The following is a 9,612-nucleotide window of genomic DNA, read 5'->3' as shown; positions in this document are numbered from 1 at the left end:
ATTCAAGTTACTGTCACTTCATTGACAACAAAAAATATAAAGAGCATAAAATATAAAATATTATTTCCAGTAATCTCGTTATCGTAGTAATATTTTTTTTTATTTTCACAATACTTTTCAATCGCCAGAATGTGTCGAATGTGTGTGTGTGTATAAAAGTCGTATTCAGCAAGCGATTTTCGATAAAAATACAGCTCATATTTCAGTATGATTGTGCTTCTAGCCTTATACGACAGCGGTTAAACCCCTCGAGAGCGTCTGTTTGTTTTTAACTATCCGAATGTTTGTACGACTTGAGGAAAGACGAACTTTTTGCGGCTAGTCGACGAATCACGTCATTACATATATAACTTATGTATTTTCAACGCTGACACGCGTACGAAATCTAGATGATGATTTAGACCGCTCGGATTGATGAGTTTTGAAATTTTCTATACGTTTCCCTACGTTCACTTCATGATTAATCGATCTCTGGTATTATTACTATTTCATTTGCTTTTTAAACCATCAGATGTCTACGTCATCTATTTTTATTTTGTGTGTGTAGATGTAGGCTTCCGAATTGGAAAATTTGACAATTATTTCGGTGTATTGCACATTTTTCTCGAGGCTCCTAAGTGCACGTTGTCGCGATCCTCATACGTCGAGCTTCGTCTCTTTATCAAATTTTATATTCTTTCGACTTGCATCTCCATCAAATGTAAGATAACTAGTTACTATTTGTTCGAGATGATCATGAGATCCTTTCATTCGGGGCATGAACGAGATCGTACCACAGTTTTTTCGTTCCGTTCCACACTTTCTTTTTTTACAGCCGTTATCTCGAATTCGATGCATTTTTTTCAAATTCTAATCCTCTTTTCCGTTAACTTGTTCACCCAATTTACCGAATTGATAAATATCACTGGCGGATTCGCTTTCTGTTAGAAGCTTCTACACATCGTCACGACTCCCGGTGTTTCGTCTTGTCCTTGATTGAAATCGATAAAACCTAACTTTGCGTAAAATTCGTGGTTCTCCTTGTCCATCGACGACATTGTTGTGTGTACACCGAACGAACCTAAAAAAATAGACAGATTAATTCATCCTATTTGTACATTCATATGAAAAATATCAGCAGCACCGGTGGTAGCTTCGTAGTGGTAAAAAACCAAACATATTTCCAATGCAGACGCATTCGACCGGTTCTTTAAATATTATTTCTTTTTCTAAATAAAATGGAAAAAATCGTTTACGAAATAGTCAGGGGATTTTTATAATTTTATTTTACAACTATATTGTGGTTTGAGAGATAATCGCGCTGAGCAAAGGAATGTATTCAGTATTTAGATGACTCAATGGTAAGAATTTTTTCAACTCAAATTTATGTAAATCGATTAAAAAGCAAGACAAACCGTTTGCTCTGAGAGCTGCCAGGATACACGTGATCAAACGTTTTGGCACTGACTGGTCCGTGACCGTGGGTAATACTGAACAATAGATCTGCGAAGCATGCTGACGGCAAAGTTGTTCCGACACATCGACAGTGAAAGAGTGAAAGTATCGTATAGCTTCCTGAAAATTAATCGAGTTATGATGACAGTCCCAGAGAATCGTGCTGCTGAAAATAAAATACTCGTTCAATCGACTTGAGACGTCGAAATATTTCGCTCACTCACTTGAACATTTGGTGATACATCGTTAGTGATCTCTTCCAATGGATATTTCAATTGTAACTCGGGAATCCATGAGACAGCCATTTTTTGATTGTAAGACTTGATATTCAAGGCAGCAACGGCATATCCAACTATTCCATCTTCGTCTTCAACTACCATACAGAGTTCAGGACTCAACGTTAAGTAGCCACCAACGAGACTGAAAAAATGTATTGAATCAAAGTATTAATCTGAAATGTCATATTTTCATAAAAAAATAAAGTGGAAATCCAACACAAATATAGAAACCTTGAATAAAAACAGTGAACATAGCAATGAATTGCATAAAAAACGGAAATCTGGATTAAAAATATATCAAATTGTTTCTTTTTATAACGAGTAGAAAGTAATATTGAAAATCATTGAGAAACGTATGCCCAAGTCTCATTATGAAAAAATGAAACTATGATTTACCGGTCGGCGACTGCCGAAGTTCCTGTAACGCCAGTAATGCGATTACAAACGGCGTAGACTGCATCCTCGTCGCTTGGTGAATAAGGGCGTATCGTGTATATTTTACTAGTTGGAACTTCAGGAGCTTTGTAAACGAACAAATCGTTACCGCTGTCCACTGGTATCAAACGCTGTAACATTCGCATTAAATATAAAAAGTTCGATTAATCCATCTACCGGTTGCATATTCGAGATTAATTTAAAAAATATGTTGTGCGAAGCGAACCTGCAAATCGGCGGTTAGACCACCGCGAAAGACCCAAGGCTCTTGGTCTCCACTCATGAACGTTTCCTTCCAGCCATTTGAGAACCCTGCCCCGTGATATCATTCGTATTCGTTAACACGTAAGTTTCATTTGTGTATTCAGGTACTAATATACGTATCTTATTCAAACGCGCGCAATAATTAATCTATGCACTTTAATCAACGATTTCCATTGCTTTTTTCCCTCTTTTGATCTTCGCTACCAACATGCAAATATGGGTTTCAACGGTCCGACGACTATCCGATTCTTTTAATTTATTTATCATATTTTCATCCTTTTTTACTTTCAATTTGACTGAATTAACAAATGTTGTTACTTCAAGTTTGATGGTTTTTCTCTCGTTCTCTGTCAAATAATAAAAAAATTGGAAAACATCGTGCCGTTGACAATGCTCGCGCACGCGCGTCATAAACTCTTGCAAGGTACAGGAGAGGATAGGTTTTTTTTCTTGGAGAAAGATTTGTAGATATGGGACAAAGTGGGTTCGTCACGCCAAAGTGCGCCTGAAATAAAATTTACATTACACCTGGAAAGAACGTGTGTATGTCTGGAACTAAGCAAAATAAATTAGTGCGTTAAGGTTGTTTATTTTTTTTCGAGGAAGTAGTGAAAAAATAGGATTCTGAACAAGAATCGGCAGAGACACCGAATTGTGTCATGTCCGGATCTGGTTACCGGCTTCTGGAGTGACTTTTTCGTTGCTCGTGCATGCCACGAAGTAACCATTGTTGACCATTAATTACCTAGTTCATAGTTGAGAGAAAAACAAAAAGGTGAAGCAAGAGTTTATGAACTGCTATTTGGTTTTTTGTTCTGTTTGACCAATTTGTAGGATGGACAAATCGTGAACAAGACAATTTTCTTATGTCAAAAACGAATATGATGTACAAGCTCATTTTGCATTTTTTAAAACTACTTTCTTTACCAATTTTAATGGTAGAACGCGGGCGGGAATATTTCCCGGAGTTTGATTTTTTGCGCGTCTTTCATGAATATGGTCCTACGAGCGAATGCAACTCCGATATCGGAGTCATTTCGTTTTGTTTTTCGATACATAATATCGCGACAATAGAAAAGTCTTCGTCACGTAAAAGTCATTAGTTACTGGGAATAGGATCGCGCGCATTTCGCTGTGAGTTACTCATATACAAGTAAGTCGCATACATGTGTAGCTGCCTTGGGTAAAAGTCGTCATCGTCGCTGGGAATCTGCCAAACGCTATCAACAAAACAAAAAAACGTCGAAATGATGAATTAGTAAATTTTTCATAGCAGTTTTGTTACTAAACCTTCTCTTTCTCTCCCTCTCTCTCTCTCACACACACATACACACATTCTATTTTTATAAATTTTCTCAGTTTTGTCTCAGTAACGAGGAAGGAATTAAATGGTACGGTAACTTTGGACAAACGTTTTTGCGAAGCCTTTGTCACTTTTTATTAATCAATGCACACACACAGTGATGCAATTGTTAGTTCCTTCCTGGTTGTGATTGAAAGAACAGAAACGTTAAACATTTTTAGTAGCTGGCATATCGATCGCTCGTGAAGTAACATTTCCATAGCCTCTGATAAAGTTGCTGTTGAACAATTTTTCATGTTTATTATAGAATTTGCGTTTATTACTAAAAATACTGTTCTAGAAAGCCACAAAATTATAGTACTTCCTGTTTTTTAATCAATTAAAAAGAAAATGTTTGTTATTAGGAAATATGCAATGAAAGTATGTGATCAACAGTCTCTTGGAATGTGCTCGTAAAGAATTATCACGAAAACTTCGTAAATTTTGGTAACTAAGGCGAAAGGATAGCGCGGCTTTCTCGATTCAGTATCGCGCGGCGTTACACGTTCACTCCTAAGGCGCAGGATTGAACGAGCATGCAAACAGGGTAAGATTTCGTAACTCATTGCTGTTGGATGAACGGAATATTGGAGGAAGAAAAAAACACGAGGCTGTGAGGAACAACGGAGAAATAGGAGACCATTTGTTATTCGACAAAACATAAAACGACGCGCGCTTTACTGCTCGTGTGACCTTCATATCAAGTGAGTTCTCTTCACTCGTCCACCCTTTACTCCGATATAATACATCTGTATTTTCTGACGTGCGGTGATAAAATTTTATTGGAAATTCTCACGTAATACAAACGTCACAACTCTGTTCGACGATTTTTTTCATTTGTTACATGATCAAAACCGTTTTTCAAAGTCTCACATTATTGAAAAAATTGATTTTTTTAACGATCGAACAGAACTTAAAATGTAGATAATAATAAGGAACTCACCAATGCTGGAAAACTCTCTCTTCTGAAAGCAAGTTTTTTAAAAGTTGTAAAATTTTCGAAAAGTATGAACAACAGCACTTATCTCTGGCGAAACTTATACGTCGAATTGACTTCTATCTTTTTCAATCCTCGCTCTACTACGAGGGTACATATGCGGATGTTATGATCTCCGAGTACTGCAGCCAGCGTACATTCATGAATAACTACATTTCTTTTCTCTCAGAATGTACACAAAACAGAATTTTGACTGTGATTCTTTGCGAATATCGTCTATGAACGAGTTGCATATCAAAGGTCACTACCATCTAGGCTGCTCCGAAACATTAATGAGTAATCTTTGGTGCAACAAAACTTACCCAGCCATTTGACATAACTGTTCAACAGCGAAACAACGCCTCGCATATCCCAAACGTAAGAATAAAGATCGTACAACAATTCACGGTTGTTACAGAATGACAAACGCGTAAATAGTCTGTTAACCGCCGCACACATGTCGTTCATTTTGGCAGCACGAGTGCGCCATTCCTCAATCTAAATAAAAATGAAAAATATCAATATATATATGGAGTGACAATAAAAACAACGAAATTTGTCGTCGAAACGGAATAGAGAAGTTGAATCAAATAATTCGTTTCTGTCGAGTTAAAAAGTCAACTTTTTGAATAAGCTATCGAAAATTACGAAGTAATCGATGCTTGTTGCAAGTATTAAAGTATCTTCAACATTAAATTTTGAAATCCGTTTCATCCTTAATAACCTGTGTGACTGGTTTGTGCGTAATTGATAATAATCTTTCCTGGAAAGTCTATAAAATATAAAAAAAAACTTCTTTCGGACAACCCTGTAAGAAACTGCAGGATATTTTATAGGAATATGCTTAATCGAGAAACGTGAACTCTACAAAATTTAACAAGGAATTTGAAATTTTCAAGAAAATGGAGGAAAATAACGAATCGGCTACCTTAAGGTTTGAACAAAAAATGAAAGAAAAACTCACGTCAGCTTTACTGCTGGGATTATCATCGTTGGCTTTACCGATAGTAACGCTAGCGTTACTTTTCAGCCAATTGAATTCTTGCAGCAATTGTATACCTTGGCCGCCATGCTCAAAAGGCAAATAGAAGAGATCGCAAAGCAGAGAAAGATCTTCGTGCGTAAGCATTTTATTCTCGTCTTTTGTATCGCTCGTATCTGTTTCCGAAACTTCATGGTTATCATTATCGTTTTCAACGATCATCCGGCTCCCATTTATCGTCGGTGAAGTACCATCGACTTCCACTTGCATGCTTCCGGAAGCTCCGCTGCACGTCTATCATTTTTCCAAGCAGGCAGTAAAAATAAGTTTATAAGCAAAAATAAGTGTGCACTTACTCGTCACGCAATTCAGTTTTGCAAGAGAGTTTTATGTTCCATTATCATTTTATGAAAAGAAATTACTCTCAATTATTCTATTTTAATTTCTATTCTATTTTTCTCTCGTGTAATTCAAATACCGTTTTGAAACTATTCTCTGTACCAAATTGAATCTTCATTTCACAGGTTCAAACGCCATAAAGATCAATTGAAAGGTGAATTGAGACAATGGAATATTTACCGACGTATTTTCAACCATGGCATCGTCCTCGGTCGCCGTTTTAACGACATGTGCCGGTGAATTGCTTGGTGTCGTGTTACAATCCATTGGCTCGGTGGATGCTGGTGCTTGAGCCACTAAATTGTTGCCCGTTGTATCGATAATGGGGATTACAGGTTCGCTAACGACCTTAGTTTCGGAAATAAGGGAATTCATAACGGGACCAGGGAGCGGTTGAACAAAGCTATCAGTGCCTGTGACGGTGGAGCACACTTCTGCCAATGCTTGAAGATGGTTTGAATTCGCAATAGGCGCGGGTGCTGTCGTTACTGTTGTGCTGGTCGTTGTCGTCAGGCTCATACAGGTATTTACCGAAGGAATAATAGGAATAGGTATCGTAGGGGCTACACAAGGCTGAGGTTTCGCTATTGGCCCCCAAGCTGCTCGCTTTTTACTGAATTCCGGTAGCCAATCGTTTATTGCGTTTTTTAATGCGTGGCGTGGGTGGTACATGTTGGGCGAAAGGGTCGAAGGAACATCCTCCCCGATAACACCATCTTCCGTCTCAGTTTCGAGCTTTATGTCGGCTGACACCGTGTCATCTGAAACCGAGGATGAAAAGGTTCGAATGTTATCACCTTCATTAAGGCTTTTGTAATTAGCGATTGAATCGAAATTCCCAGTGATTCAAATTCTTCCAGAAAAAGGCGATTTATGAAAAAAAAAATTTACAGCAAAAAAATAGTAGATTTTCAATGAATTTCTGAAAGAATTGTAGTATACAAAAAAATAAAAGGTGTTTGAAAATGAGCAGAAATTGAAACACGAAGATACTCACTCAATGTTAAATCACGTTTTCCATCGACGTTGCAGCGGCTCCATTGTGCGAGAGTATGTATCGCGACGAAATTTGCACCATATTCGCAATTCGGGTTGGTTAGAACGCCCCGAAGTTTGGGGATCAAATCTGGTGAACGGCCCGAGTAAGGACCGAGAAAAACTCGCTTTTGGTCGTAATCGTTGGCATGTAAATTATCCCAAATAACGGGAGGACGTCTCAGTACCTCGGTGATTTCTTCGATGGACTCGACCGTCAACAATCGCGATATTACTTTTGGTCCAGTCCACATTATATCGATTTCTTGGGCTAATTTGCTACCAAGAGTATTCAAATATTCCGAAGTTGCCACATTCGGCATTGCCCTGGTTGAGCAATACTGTGTAGGACAGAGAAGAAACGTTGGCTGCCCGAGGTGTTGAAAAATGTCATTCGTAACGGAAACCTAGAAGACAAACAACAATAATCTCTGAAAACGTTTTCTCTCAAGAAAAAGATCAATCACTAATTCATATTCATTACTGGAAATGTGATCAAGTCAAAAATAAACGTAAGAAACTTGATATTTTACATTTCTTGCGGCAAACAAGTTTGCCAAATGAAATTGTAAAGTTTCAGATATTGCGATTACTTCAAAATAATTGTTTTCTAGTGAAGATTTCAATTTGAATTAAGCCCACCTGAGCATGCGCAAAGGATTGAAAAACTTCCTTGTCAGCTTCGCTCATTTCCGGTTCAATGTCATCGAACAGTAAAGCAAATGCTGTACAGCCAAATTGACTGACTTGCTCCAATTTTCTTTTGAGAGCTGTGACCTCTTTGATACTGGAGTAAGTTATGTCCAGACCAGGAGATAAGGCATAATAAAAAGTTATGCCATTCTCCTTGGCTGCTGTAATCAGTCCTGTCAAGTGTTCAGCTTCCTCAACCGTGTACAAATCACGCCAGTAGGCTCTGTGTTTATAGTCGTCTTTCGGAGCATATAAGTAAGAATCCATTCCCCATTTTTTCATTCTGGTACAAAAAAGTGCTCGTTGAGTTTTGATAAACCTTACGACTGCTATGTTCAAGTATAATTCTCTGTACAAGTATACAAGGTTGCCTATAAAGTATCATGAAATTTGAGTACTTCGCCAGTAAAGTTTGATAGGTCGGTTTAACCATTTTTCAATTTCCCAATAATCACTACAACCACAAGATGTTTCAAAATCTTTTTTTTTCTGGCTGTCATTTAAGAGTTTCAAGACAGTTCAAGGTAATTCACAAGTGTGCAAAAACAAAAATTTGGAGCAAAAGAGATTATTTTATTTTAGTTTTCATATTTGATTCAATCTGATTACTATACACAGATTATGGAAATAACTACTCTTGAGGGTATGCGATGCAAGAACTACTATACTCATCTACTCAAAAGTAAATAAACTTTAGCTTTTCTATTGATCTGATCAGAGAATTTGAGAGCTTTGAACATTGAAGATATTGTTGCCTCTGAAAAATATCAACTTCAGTATCATACTTACTTTTGAAATAAATCTTTTCGTTGTTCGGTGGTCCATGGACGTCCATAGAAACCTATAAGATAACATAAGAGAACTCAAGGTCCTACTACAGCTTTTTATATCACTTTTTTACGAAAAGTTAGTGGAGTATTTCAGAACATGTTATCTAGATCTGCTAAATTATATAGTTACTTATACTGTATCTAAAAATGGAGCATCAAAATTCTCTATTTTGTTAATGAACTAACTTTGCCGTGACATGGCAAAGTTTTAAAATTTCCATGTGGAGTATAAAATATTTGATATCTCTTTGTAAGTAACATTTTGATATAGTACCAGATACTCCACGAGAAAAATCTGAAATTTGGGACGGCAAATCTCCTGATATTTCGCAATCCATGACATTAGTATTCTGGAAACAGCTTGAATCTTTTCGAATAATACACAAAATCTCTTTAGTTAAATAACTGAAAGACAGTCTCAAAGCATGGATTGAAGAAAAACATTCATGCTCTAATAGCTAAATGAAATTTCACTAATGGCAAAATCCTGGTCAATATCACTGTCGCTATGGAACAATTTGATCTCAAACAAAACTACTCTCAAAGTGCGTTTACATTTCCAACCCTGTCATCAAAATCAATTGGTGTTCTATGATTCCGATATTTACTATATTTAACGATAGATTCCTCTCCATAGTGAAGGAGGCGATCAATTTATAAACTTTCATACCTTCGACAACTCCGCAAATAAAATTTCCATTTTTAGTATTCGATATTGTGGCTCCGTTCGACTCCGCCATAACGGCTCTACCAAAATATATTGTTTAAAAGTGGTTTAATAGGAAGATTAAAAACGGATATATCCTGTCCACGAATTCAGGACGCAACTATTTTATACTATATATGGCAGAAGCACCGACGAAACGGAACCGTAAAGAAAGCTAGCCCCAACAAAACTCAAGAGGCAGCAGGTCATGAATTTTTTTAACCGCGTATACGAATAT

General features: G+C 37.1%; 1 protein-coding gene across 2 annotated transcripts; it reads right to left on the bottom strand.

The window, feature by feature from the left end:
- Positions 1-78: 78 nt before the first annotated feature.
- Positions 79-9,592, bottom strand: Oga (O-GlcNAcase). Of its 2 annotated transcripts, XM_043412882.1 has the most exons (13): positions 9,339-9,592; positions 8,628-8,679; positions 7,788-8,121; positions 7,108-7,552; positions 6,291-6,871; positions 5,694-6,005; positions 5,053-5,227; positions 3,578-3,631; positions 2,374-2,459; positions 2,109-2,278; positions 1,659-1,854; positions 1,395-1,554; positions 79-1,060 (listed from the first exon to the last, which is right to left on the bottom strand). In XM_043412882.1, the coding sequence occupies exons 1-13, from the start codon at positions 9,406-9,408 to the stop codon at positions 924-926; spliced, it is 2,772 nt and encodes a 923-aa protein (XP_043268817.1). In that variant the 5' UTR covers positions 9,409-9,592; the 3' UTR covers positions 79-923. The 2 variants fall into 2 exon arrangements, with proteins under 2 accessions (XP_043268817.1, XP_043268818.1); XM_043412883.1 differs by lacking the exon at positions 3,578-3,631.
- Positions 9,593-9,612: the final 20 nt, after the last annotated feature.

This window comes from Venturia canescens, chromosome 2 (assembly GCF_019457755.1).
Source record: "Venturia canescens isolate UGA chromosome 2, ASM1945775v1, whole genome shotgun sequence".
Taxonomy (NCBI): domain Eukaryota; kingdom Metazoa; phylum Arthropoda; class Insecta; order Hymenoptera; family Ichneumonidae; genus Venturia; species Venturia canescens.
The sequence above is the reverse complement of the archived record's forward strand: the minus strand, read 5'-3'. Positions and strand labels throughout refer to the sequence as shown.

Bases quoted from the DNA above. Each gene is read 5' to 3' on its own strand.
- Oga (XM_043412882.1), bottom strand. From the start codon at position 9,408: ATGGCGGAGTCGAACGGAGCCACAATATCGAATACTAAAAATGGAAAT. The intron at 5,228-5,693 runs GTGAGTTTTTCT...ATTTTTATTTAG, and splicing joins ATCCCAGCAGTAAAGCTGAC to ATTGAGGAATGGCGCACTCG. The intron at 2,279-2,373 runs GTTCGCTTCGCA...CGAATGTTACAG, and splicing joins GTCTAACCGCCGATTTGCAG to CGTTTGATACCAGTGGACAG.